Source organism: Mus pahari, chromosome 8, assembly GCF_900095145.1.
Source record: "Mus pahari chromosome 8, PAHARI_EIJ_v1.1, whole genome shotgun sequence".
Taxonomy (NCBI): domain Eukaryota; kingdom Metazoa; phylum Chordata; class Mammalia; order Rodentia; family Muridae; genus Mus; species Mus pahari.
The window spans coordinates 92051138-92064047 of NC_034597.1; the positions used below are offsets into that span (position 1 = coordinate 92051138).

Sequence of the window (12910 nt, forward strand, 5' to 3'; positions counted from 1 at the left end):
GAACTCACTCTGTAGACCAGGCTGGCCTCGAACTCAGAAATCCGCCTGCCTCTGCCTTCCGAGTGCTGGGATTAAAGGCGTGGGCCACCATGTCCGGCACTTTCTCTTTTTCTTTTACCTTGCACACATGCACACATGTGGCTGGCTCTGTGCTCAGGCCTCAGCTCCAGCCGACAGGCAGACACTAGGAGAAGCCTGAAGGACATGACGATCCACATTTGTGACAGTGCCAACATCTTGTCATTATGGGATGAAGGAGCCCTGATGGGAGAGGGGACCAGAGCAAGTCATGTGACTGGCGGGATTACTAACAGCGCGTCTACCCTTTCCTCTCTTCATAGTTTCCTGCAGCCCCCCAAGCCTCTGTCTTCACTCAGCACACTGAGGGATGGAAATTGGAGAGACGGTTGCTACTGATGCAGTTTTACGGACCCTTGAAGAATGGGAAGAAACGAAAATGAGGGTGTGTTACCTAGCTGGCTGGGTAACCATGGATGCTGGGCTGCTCTCCCCTTCACGCTAACACGCACGGCATCGTTTTCAGTGGACCAATCACCAGAGACTAACGAGCTCACCTACTCTCTGCCTGAGATACTGCGGCATTCCCAAACCCGCGGAGGCGGTATCGTTACCTTAGATCTAGGAAGTTTTTGTAGAACTGCTCCGTACCTGAATACTTTTTGAGAGAGATTGAGGCGTATCAATAATGCTTTGCCATATGAGGTTTTTAAAGTACCTTGTTGATTTTACCTACATGTTCTAAACACCTTTCCATTACATGTTCTGCATTTTAATACATTACATATTTACAACTAGGTTCTATAACATGGTTTGAATTTTAATTTTTTTATAGTTTACAGGAATTTTATTTTTTGTGCCTATTTCTTTTTATGCCCATGTGAACCACTATGGAACAACTTAAATTTTGTGCCATAAAAATATTTTTGTGGTAAGGTACTATTTTTTTAGCTCTAGGGATATATCAGCAAAAACACACCATACGATTTGAGACATAATTTTACGTTGAATGAGCACAATTTAATCTAAAGCGATGCAAGGAGACAGCCAGACGGCAGAGTTAAACGGTCTTGTCTTTTTCATTGTTAATTTATTGTCTTACATGAGTTTCATATTTATGATGGTATCACAAGCTCATTGCACTTAAGACCCGCAATGTTTGCTACTCAACCACAATTGATTTTCAATACTTTATTACAAAGGATGAAACTGTAATGTTTTATTAACAATGCTTCTGGAAATGAATGCATTTTAAAGCAAATAAATCTTTTTGATAGACCTTTTACAAAAACCCATTTGCACTAATGAATGCTTTCTTATGGTCTATGACTTACTGTTTGTTACTGTGTACACTGCTGTTTTGGAATGTTCGGAAATAAAGACTCTATTTCAGCAATATCAGGTCACGCATGAATGTGCAGCATCAGAAGCGAGACTCCCACTCCCGTGTTTCATTACAGCTGTGAAAGCAGTCGCCGTGGTGATGTTCGTGGACAGGGGGCATTGCCTCCACACTCGGAGAACCCAGTTATAAAGATTACATTTTTCTTATCTCCACAATTAGTTTGATAAGAAATCCAAGGTTTAGTTGTATGACAAGATTTGGTCTCAGAAAGGCCACTAGAGCACATTCTGTTCACAACACGGTTATGAATGAGCACAGTGTCATTGCACAGTGTCATTGGGGACTCAAGTAGCCTTGGGATGTTGAGTTGGAAATTTGCTCAGTATCGGAAAAATAGGGGAAATACTGCTACTGCTCTGTGTACAGCCTCCTCTGAAGACGACATGGCTTCACCAAAGCTGTAAAGGGTGTCTGTGGTTATTCATTAACTTATAACTTTTTTGTACATAGTTCTATACAGAGCTAAAACGACTTATAGAAATAACATTTACTGAAAGTGAAAGGCAGGTACCCGGAGATAGATATGAACGAATAAGTAATAATTACCAAGCATGTCTTTAGTGATAACATCCATGCTAGGCAGTTTTATCTACATTAATTGACCTTAAAATCTATCAGTCACACACTGTTGTTCCCGCTTGAAGACTCTGAGTCTCAGGCAATGTCAGCCTTGGCGTGCATTTGGCCGGGAATCTGTGAAGCTGCTTCGTGTCTGTCTGACTCAGGTGTTTTCTTTACTACCACATTCTTTCCTGTGAACGTGTGTAGTCAAGTTAGCGTATATCATAAACATGATATATATAATATATCAGTTGATACATTTTATTCTGAAGAGATTAAAGGATTTATTGATTTTCAGTTTGGCTATTATTCCCTTTGAGGGTTAGAAGTGAAGGTATCTTCATCTTGGATTTTATATTCTTGTTCTTGAGTGTGTAAAACCTTAAACAAGTTAAATCACACTATGCCCCATCCTGAGAGCTGTGGAGGTAGAAGGAGCTCAGGTAAGAAAAGCAGAGAGAACATTGGACATCAGAAAAATCATCTACCGACAGCCTGGCAGATGTCATTAACGATCTGCACTGAACAAAAACTTAGAGCCTCGGTTCTAAAGAGCCTTCGTGATGTTTTTCGTCTGGAAATTCTACATAGCACAAAATCGTGGAAGTCTTCACTATAGGATACATGCAATAGAAGCATAGGGAACAACTTACAATATGCAGTGGATACGTGGGTGGTCGTCATACCGTGGTTCCCACAGCAGTAGCTGAAGTGTCTGTGGGATTTGGAGAAGAGGAATGAGAGTCATGGGGATGAAATCAGGAAGGTGACAGCCAAGCCCAGGTAGGCCACAGTGAGGTCTTGGACTTACTCTGAAGAACGCTGCTTCCTGGTTTTGAGAAGCTGACTCTGACTTGATGTACCGTGACTGGCACTGGTGGAGAATGGTCAGGCAGAGCCAACAGTGAATGCCAGCACGGTGACAGCAGAGAGACACCTCCCTCGTCTGCAGAGTGGCGTGCTACCATTTTCGCAGTCAGTTCATCAAAAGCTTGTCACTAGGTCCAATCTTCAAGAGGAAGGAGTTATGCAAGAATGTAAGTATGTAGAGATAAGAGTTGTGAAGGCCCCTGTAGAAACTAAAACATTCCTGTTACCCCTACCAGATGTGTGCCCGTTTGAATTTTCAAAAGTGGTACAGCCCCACATTTTTCCAGCAGCATGTGAGAAGTCCAGTTGCCAAGGTGTTGGCATTGCTGGACTTTATATTTAACTTGTAGGTGTGTTAGTGTCTCTGTGGTTTTCATTCTCATCCTCTGGGGTGCTTGTGAGATTAAATATCCTTCCGTTTTCATTCATTTATTGACTGCTCATATATATTTATTTATAGATCTTGTTCAGACTCATTTTTCTGTGGGTTTTATTGGTTTGTAATGTTACTTATTTTTTCTAAAAGCCCTTTTCATTTATATGTGTTATCTTTTAATCCTCTTAGGTATTTTGATGAGTTTAATTTGCTGCAATATGCCAGGCCATTGGCCATTTTTGTTTACTTCAGGTTTTACATGTTTTTTTTTTTAAGAAGACTTGTCTGTTTTCTTAAGTGTGTGTGTGTGTGTGTGTGTGTGTGTGTGTGTGTGAGAGAGAGAGAGAGAGAGAGAGAGAGAGAGAGAGAGAGAGAGAGAGATGGGGTTGGGGGAGAAACAGGGGGAAAGAGATGGAGAGCAGGGGGAAGGAGTCTGGAGGGGTATCAGAGCATCTTTCTGAGCAGTTGTAAGCAGGCTGCAGGCTGGCATGTATGCTGGGAACCCAAAATGGGCACTGGTTCATAAATATTGAGCTGTTTCTCAGCCCCACCATGGTTTGCTTGTTTGTTTTTTTTAAGATTTATTTATTTCATATATGTGAATACATTGTCACAGTCTTCAGACACACTATTAGAGGGCATGAGATCCCATTACAGATGGTTGTGAGCCACCACGTGGTTGCTGGGAATTGAACTCTGGACCTCTGGAAGTCACCTTCCTCTGAGCCACCTCTCCAGACCTGCCATGTTGCTTTTAAAGGTTAGTCCTTGTGTCTTTTAAAGGAATATGTCTTTGTCTTGTGACCATTACATGATACTCTCCTATATTCTAGAAGTTCTATTACTATGCTTTCATGTGAAGGTTTACTGTCAGCCTTGGTTTTATGTGCCATATGAAATGAAGTACAACTATATTTTATATCTTCCATGTAAATTTCTGGTCTTATTAACACTTACTGAAAATACCATTATTTTTTTCTCTTTACTATATATACATCAGATGCCCTTCTGTGTCTGTCTAGGCCTGCCTATGCTCTCATTAGAACCAATATAGTTGTAACCACTACAGCTTTATGTTTTAAATAGCAGAACAATCTTGCTACCTTCTTTTAGGTGTCATGGCGAATCTCATATATATATATATATATATATATACACACACACATACACACACACACACACACACACAGTCGTGCATGTGTGTCTCTGTGTGTGTCTTGTGTGAACAAGCTGGTCATCTTATAGTTTTTATTGGGCGTGCATTCAATTTGAGAGAAATTTAATCTTTACAATGTTAAGTCTTAAACTCCATGAAGATGGGTTAAATTTTCTCTTACTCAAGATCTTTAATCTCTTATTAAAATTGTACAAAATCCTCATGGAATACTTTTTCATGTTTTGGAAGATTAATTTATAAGAATTTAGCCTTTATGCTATTTTGTAATTGGTACTTTAAAAATTCCCCAAGACTTCTTTTGAACATTTCATTCAATAATCTTAAATATATACTATCAATCTATTTATCTTTATAGACTTTACATACAGCAAAATGTCTTTCTGTTAAATTGATTTATTTTTTCCTATCTGTTTATTTTATTTTTGCCAATGGCCTTCATATAATATTAAATATAAATGATAACTAGAGGCATCTTTTTATTGCTAATTTTAAGGAATTTTAGTAAAATTTGTCCTTTGAAAATTTCTCACATATATGTAATATCTAATGGTCACTTTCCCACCATCTCTTACTTCCCTCCCTCCCTGCCCAGTACCTCCCCATTTTCCTTCCTTACAAATCTTTTCCTAAAATTCATGTGGTTTGTGTCCCACAGGGTTGAGTTGAGGCTATGTGACTCTGGGTTTGGAGCTATCCGTCAACGCCTGCTGTGCTCACTAGTGGCTGTATAAGAGGCTACCATGCCTTTCTTCTAGAATCTGTTAGTTGTTAGTACATCGGCCCCTTGGGTCCCTTCCTCATCTGTGGGTGACTCTTAAGAGGGCACTGACAGGCCAGTAAATGCAGCTTTGAGTCCATGGCTGTTACGGCTACGGCATGTTTTGCAGATGGTATTTAGTACTGTCTTCTTTCCCTTACATTCTTTCTGCCCCCTCTTCTGCAATGTTCCCTGAGCCTTCAATGAATGATATAAATGTTTTTTAAGTTGGCTAATACTATCTATCCTTTTAAGAAAAGAATGTGAATCTTAGCAAACATTTCCTACCAAGATGATTGTAGTTAGTCTTCATTTGCTGACTTAGACTTTTATTCTGTTGAATCTTTGAGAAATTGGGCTGGTGAGATGGCTCAGTGGGTAAGAGCACCTGACTGCTCTTCCAAAGGTGCAGAGTTCAAATCCCAGCAACCACATGGTGGCTCACAACCATCCTTAACAAGAGCTGACTCCCTCTTCTGGAGTGTCTGAAGATAACTACAGTGTACTTACATATATAATAAATAAATAAATCTAAAAAAAAAAAAAAAAAAAGAGAAATTGAGATAAAAATCATTTTAGCATTATTATGCTGTATGTATCAGATACCAAAAAGCAACCACCATGACCAAAAGCAACTTCAGGGAGGGTTTATCAGCCTGGCAGTTCAGTGGGAGAGTCCCTAACCACAGGAGAAGCAAGGCCACAGATGGCCAGAGCAGGCAGCTTAGAGATCACATCCCAGTGGCAAACAAAACAGAGAAAGGGACCTGGAAGTGGGCCCAGGCTCTGAAGGCTGAAAACCTGTGCCCAGTAGCTCCTGTAAGGGTTCTGTAACCTCCCTAAACAGTGCCACCTACTGGGAGACCGGTGCTCAGATAAACAGTGCCACCTACTGGGAGACCAGTGCTCAGATAAGTGAGGCTGTGGAACACATGCCTTGTTTACACCTTAACAAAAGCTTTACTGTTGGAACTCTCACTGCAGCTGGCGACCTGAGTTTGGATTCCCAGCCTGCACGTGGAAAGCTGGGCTGGACGTGGCTACTCATGGCGGTAACTCTGGTGCGAAGGGAGGCATCAAGTGCATCCCTGAATCTCACTGGCTAGCTAGGGTTGGTGAGAGGCCCTGGCTCAACAACAACAACAACAACAACAACAACAACAAAGCAGAGGGTCATTGAAAAGACACCGACCATGAACACATACATGTACCACATGAGGACACATGGCAAGTGCTCAGAAATTAGATGATTTATTGATATTTTTCTTTAAATTTTGTCCAATTTTATAGAATCACAGTACCAGGCAAATCTGTATAAGAAGAAAGTAGTCTAACTTTTGAGATTAACACTGTTGGAGAGGAATTGTCTTATATTTGAGGGTTTTTTTTTTAAATGTTTGGTAAGTCTTGATATTGCAAATACCAGACTTACAGCACTGTTCAAGTTCTGACCTGCAGCAAATATTTACTCTGTATCTAAGACCAGTATGATAAGGCCTCTAATGATTAATACTTCTGTGTGTGTGTGTGTGTATATATATATATATATATATATATATAATATATGTATATATATTATATTTATATATATATATATTTATATAGTTGTGTCAGTGCTTGCTTTATGTGTTTTGAAGTCATCTGACTTTAGTCTTATTTCCCTGATAGAATGAACTTCTTGGTGTCTAATATTTTTAAATCTACATTGTATTTCTTAGGTCCTGAAGAGTGTATATTTTAGAAACCTTTTACTTTCAAATGTTTTGTCTGTTTTTTTTAAATATTTGTTTGCATGATTTTTTTTTTTTAGACAAGATCTCCTAGTCTCCTGAAATGGACTCAAAGTTATGATTCTAGTGCCTTATCCTTCTGAGTCCTGGGTTTCACGCATGAGTACCCTAACAGCTTAGATCATTAGCATTGTTATGTGTAAACAACATGATTCAGTCTCCGAAAGTCATTGCCATCAATGTGAACCTGTAAGCCATTACTCCAGGAGATCATTACTCACACAACCATAGCTTCCTGTTTGGTCTGGTTCCTTCTCCCTTGTTTCATCCTCTCGTGGCTGGTTTAATCTTTTGATTTTTCTTCTCTATTATCTAGAGATTGTATTTTAATTCTCTTTTGTTATCATTCTACTAGTCACCCAAGATAAACTTCAGTGTTTGTCTTAGTTAGAATTCTCTAGAGTCACATAACTTATGGAATGTCTCTGTATATATTAAGGGAATGTATTGTATTGACTTTACAGTCTCCAGTCCAACTAACCCAACAATGGGCAGCTATGAATGGGAAGTCCAAGGATCTAGTAGTGGCTCTGTTGTGCCAGGGAAATGTTAGTGATCCTCCCCAAACACACACAGTAGCCAATCTGAAGCAACTCACAGCAGGGTCTTTATTCTATTCGAGCTAACTCGCCCCCCACCCCAATGCACCACTGTCATACAGAATGGTTTTGGTGGTAGTGGTGGTGGGGAGCCCCGAATGTCTGTGGGGCAAGGCTTTATAGAAAGCAGAAAGCAGGGAATACGTGTGCAAGCATCTCATTGGAAGCTCCTGTTGCTATGGAGCCGGGGGAAGAAACAGCTTCCCGTGGGCTCAGCCAGATTCTCAGGCTGCTTCAGTGTAAGGGCTTAACTTCTGTCACTCTCTATGGAGTCTATGGTGAATTGTCATTGCCTTGCCTGAGTCCATTCACTGAAAACATATTTGTTGAGAGGCTAGGTACTAAGGATATTACAGACATGGATGGCACCAAAGAGGATCTGAGCGTGTGTGTGTGTGTGTGTGTATTATGAGAGGGGAGTGATTATCCAGGAGAGATGAGGAATAATTTAAGGTGTTAGATGAGCCAAAAGGCTATAGGTAGACCCTAGAAAAATGGTAAGAACTGGGTTTGAGGAAGAGGCAGGGCAAGGTCCCTTCAAACCTCAGGTCTGTGTTGAGGACTTCCTGTTTTAGTCGACGGGAGATGGGAGACTTGTATTGTACAAGCTCATGTACACAGACTGCTGCTTAGATCTTTAGAAACATCACTGATGCAATCCACACACAGCCTTAGAGAGTGAAATGAGTACCTTGTTTGTAAAATGTGAAAATCAGGGGGGAAGAAAGGTTTAACAGCTTGTCTCAGGTAGCAGAGTTGGTTAGTGATGGGGGCTGAACTCAAAGTCAGGCTTTTTTGACGAGAGGGGACTGATTTGAGCAAATATGAATTCATCAACCTACTTTGCTCTTCTGTGATTCTGAGTTGAAGAGAGATCAGAGTAGAATCAGGGACAACATAGTCACGGGTGTTCACTGTGAAGGGATGAGCGTATGCAAGAGAAATGTCTTCAAAGAATAAAAGTTCAACTCTGGCTGAGTTCGATTAATTACATTGTAGGGCGGGGAAAGTCTTATAAAGATAGGCTGAAAGGAGGTAAATCTGCAAGGACGTGCCCACGCAAGATAAAGATGGTGAGCTGGGCAGCACTGGGCTTTAAAGCAATTCCCACTATCAGATCAATTTATTATTATGCCTAGCGAAACATTTAAGACAATCTCTCTCTTAACTACTTGTACTGGCTAGCCTTGTGTCAACTTGACACAGCTGGAGTTATCACAGAGAAAGGAGCTTCAGTTGGGGAAATGTCTCCATGAGATCCATCTGTAAGGCATTTTCTCAATTAGTGATCAAGTGGGGAGGGCCCCTTGTGGGTGGTGCCATCTATGGGCTGGCAGTCTTGGGTTCTATAAGAGATCAGGCTGAGCAAGCCAGAGGAAGCAAGCCAGTAAAGAACATCCCTCTATGGTCTCTGCATCAGCTCCTGCTTACTGACCTGCTTGAGTTCCAGTCTTGCATCCTTTGGTGATCAACAGCAGTATGGAAATGTAAGCTAAATAAACCCTTTCCTCCCCAACTTGCTTCTTGGTCATGATGTTTGTACAGGAATAGAAACCCTGACTAAGACACTACTCTAAATATACATCATTAGTTACTAGAATATGTCATGCAATCTAACACCAGAACCTACTCTCCTGTCTGTCACCAAGCTTGTGTCCCAGCATCTCCAATTTCTTCCGTGCTCCATCTCCAGGAACAGTATCCTTGCTGTCAACTTATATGAATTTATTGTCTTTATTCTGTGTATAAATGAGATCATAAGCCATTTGTCTCTGCACCAGCAATTTGAATGCCAGCATATATCTAAGAAGCTGAAATAAGTATACCCAAAAGGTGCCCGCCCTCCATGGTCGTTGCAGCATGATTTACAATGGCCAAGATAAAGAAACAGCCCAAATGAGAGACAGCCTTAGTATATACATATGTATAGATACTTATACACACCATGGGGTCCTATTCAGATTTAGCAAAAGGAAATTTGTGACAATCTGGTTGACTGCGAAAGAAATTCCATTAAGTGAAACAAAGCAGAATTTGATAAGAGGTATTTAGTGCCTCCAGATCACCAGACAGAACATGAGCCAGGTTAGGTATACCTCTGAGGATGGCTGTTCATGTAGTAGTATAGATCCAGCCTGCCAGGATATCTGCCAGACAGATTTGGTGGAAGATTTGGTTCCAGCAGAGCCAAGTCAATAAGGGGACTTGTGTTGGACAGCTTCTTTTCATCCAAGCACTAGAGGCAGGTAAGAGCAGTGGTCTGTCATCCCGAACTCTTGCAGATGTCATCACGGGCAACAGCTTTAACACATATCTTAGCACGGCACACTGTGGCCAACATTTTCCTAGCTCTGAAAAGTCTCCCAGCCGTTTTCCTAGTCTCACTGTTGGACGGCTAAACTGGTAACCCGCCTTCAGCATTAAGCTGAAGCACCCCACTCCTGGAACTATTTCTTTTCATTAAGAAAAATGCTAGATCCAAAGCAGATCCTAAAACCGTATAAATAGTTCGGTTGGGAGGTGCAGGGAATACTGCAGGTGAGAAAGAACCAAAGTAGTAGTAAAACACTGATTAAGCTAAGGAAGCCACTGTGGGCAAGCAGTTAAGCCCTTCAGGAACGTTTGAGGATATTATAAACATACCAGGCCTGTTCATTTCAAGAGCTGAGCTGTTTTTATAACATATCTGTTGGCTAGTTTTGTTTGTTTTGTTTGTTTGTCGACATAACCTAGGTTCACTGGGAAAGAGGGAACCTCAACTGAGAAAAATGCATCCATAAAATTAGCCTGTAGATAGTCTGTGTGAGCTGACTCTTGATTAATGATTGATATGGGAAGGCCCAGTGGGAGGGGGACCGGCCCTGCAGGTGGTCATGGGAGCAAACTTTGAAGAGATGAGAATGAAAACCTGGCTAAGATGGGCATCGTCACCCTGGATCAAAATGTCGGGGTGTCTGATGTCAGGCTATTTATTCCCAAGAGATTTTAAACGGTAGAATGTGGAAACAGTTTCCTGGTGCGAGGGAATCCCTGATGCACAAGGAAGCATCAGGACTCATCACAAGGACATCAAAACTCAACTCAGGGAACATGTCATTTCTTCCAAGAAGATGGGTTCTAGAGACAGGATACCTGTGACAGCTTAAGGGCCTAAGGAAGGTCTGGCCTGGCCTTGGTCATAAGCTAGCATAGAGGTCATCTGGGTTGTTTTCCACCTCTGCTGGGAGCTTAGGAGAGCTTCTAGCTACAGAGATAACGCAAGGGTCAATTAGACTATTAGGTATCTCTGGTCCTGGTTGTGGGAGCTCAGTGGAGCTGCTGACTGTTAAGGGTCATTTAGATTACTTACCATCCCCAGTTCTGTTTGTAGGAGCTTGATACGGACCGGCCCAACAGATAACACAGACCTCCAAGCTACTGATCATTCTGACTCCCAGTTCTTGCGTGGAAGAACGGGTTTTATGTCCATTCCCTTAGACAAGAGTCCTGTGTGCTCAGCATCCCTGATCACTCTGGAGGTCTCGGAACCCTCATTCACGCTCGCAACATCAGCTCCCCCAACATCAGCTCCCCCAACATCAGCTCCCTCAATATCAGCTCCCCCAACATCAGCTCACTGTGGGTTCTGAAAAGGATGAGAAAAGTATCTGACTGTGAGGCTGACCAGCAAGCCGGTGAGCAGGATTTCCTCACAGTTCCGCCGACTGCCTCCAGCTTCCTGGCTTCTCTCAGTCACGCTCAGTGATTGACTGTGATGGGGACGTGCAAGCCAATTAAACCCTGTCCTCCTCAAGTTGCTTCTGCCCTGGTGTTTATCATAGCAACAGGAGACCAAGTGGCACAGTATCTCAACAGTTAGCCGTTAAAGTGTGCCTCTAGCAGTGTTCCCAGGACCCTCTGGCAGGCTCATGTCAAAGTGCAGAACCTCCTCTCCAGCTTTGGAGGAAGCGGTCAGCCATTGGCAGAGCCATGCACTCTGCTCTAAATCTGGATTGTCAAGCTATGGCTCACAGATTCAATCCTGCTTCCAACTGCCTTTTACAGTTTATAGGCAAGGAATGATTTTTAGTTTTTTGTTTCTGTTTTTAATAGGCGTGGAAACTATGTGGCTTCCAAAGCCTGAAAATAGTCACTAATGTGACTTTACAGAAAGGGCTGGTCAATCTCTGATTTGAACGATTTTATCACAATAATCCCCAAGTCTCGGGTTCAAAACAACATCTTGTCCTTTCACTTGTACTTGTGATAAAGTGTGGCCCTGCATCACTTTGTTAAACCAATAGGGGGCGCCAGTGTTCAAGGCAGAAGAGAAAATTAAGTTTAGGGGGCTAACTTCGTGGTGTTTCCTCAATAAAGCACCAGCCTGTTACAGGGCCTCCCTCCCCAGAAAAGGAGCCGGTGACAGACAGCACTCTATGTCCAGGGAGGAAAGAAAGCCGGGATCCTGGTGTTCACATCCTTTACAATGCTTCACATCCTCCCTCCATTTTCCTAGGATAATTGGGGTTGGATCCAATTAATAAGATTATTATTACTGTTGTTAATAAGATTATTATTATTATTATTAAGATTTATTTCCCTACACTAGAATATATAGCATGTAAGTTAATTGAAACAAATTCTTCAAGGCCATCACTTATTTATCATTATGCGTGGTTCTGTAAAAGACCTCCCCTCAAGTCAAAAATCAGGCAATCTCTTAAACTCTCTGTGATGAGCATTTTGTGGAATTGTGCAACAGCCAGAAAAAAAACGTCACAGTCGCTTAATTTCTAAGTGGCATCCAGACTAATCAGGCCGTTTTGGAAAGATGGTTCAGAGGTTACAAATGAGGGCCAATTCTGCCGAGGGTTGGAGTTTGGTCCCAGCATAGATACGGAATGGCTCACAACACCTTAGTCCACCAACAGCCAGACAGGCTGAACGGAATTAGCCTGTTACAAAGCCAACCCTAGGATGTCTGGGTGGCTGCTTTGGTTTTAATAACCAAGGTCTTTTAAGATCCAAGCACAGAGATTTGTTTTGCTAATTCTGTTTAGCTGGGAAGGGTTGGGGTTAGTGGTATCTTGTCCTGTGGCTTCAAGTGTCTTTCTGGAGAGATCCAGGCTACTTTAAGAATGAACTCAAATCATACAAGTGGCCTGAAACCAGGAGTCATGAATTCTATCAGATGCACAGTTCATCGAAATTACACAAAGTGCTCAGTAGGAGGCAGTAACTGTGCCGCACAGCCTTAAAGTTCCTCTACCACACTTGATTTGCTAATGGTCAAGTTCACCGAGAGATCACCTGACATTTCCCGATTAAATGGTTAAGAATATTCAGTCTTACACCATCTGCAGTTTACAATGGCCATT

The 12910-nt window shown here is 41.9% G+C and overlaps 1 protein-coding gene across 2 annotated transcripts in view; it reads left to right on the forward strand.

Annotated features, from left to right (window-relative positions):
* Positions 1–1414, forward strand: part of Slain1 (SLAIN motif family member 1) — a 52709-nt gene extending 51295 nt beyond the window's left edge. For both annotated transcript variants that reach the window (XM_021203316.2, XM_021203317.2), the window contains one exon: positions 342–1414. In XM_021203316.2, coding sequence (XP_021058975.1) covers positions 342–417 — 76 coding nt within the window. In that variant the 3' untranslated portion in view covers positions 418–1414. The remainder of the gene's footprint in view (positions 1–341) is intronic.
* Positions 1415–12910: the final 11496 nt, after the last annotated feature.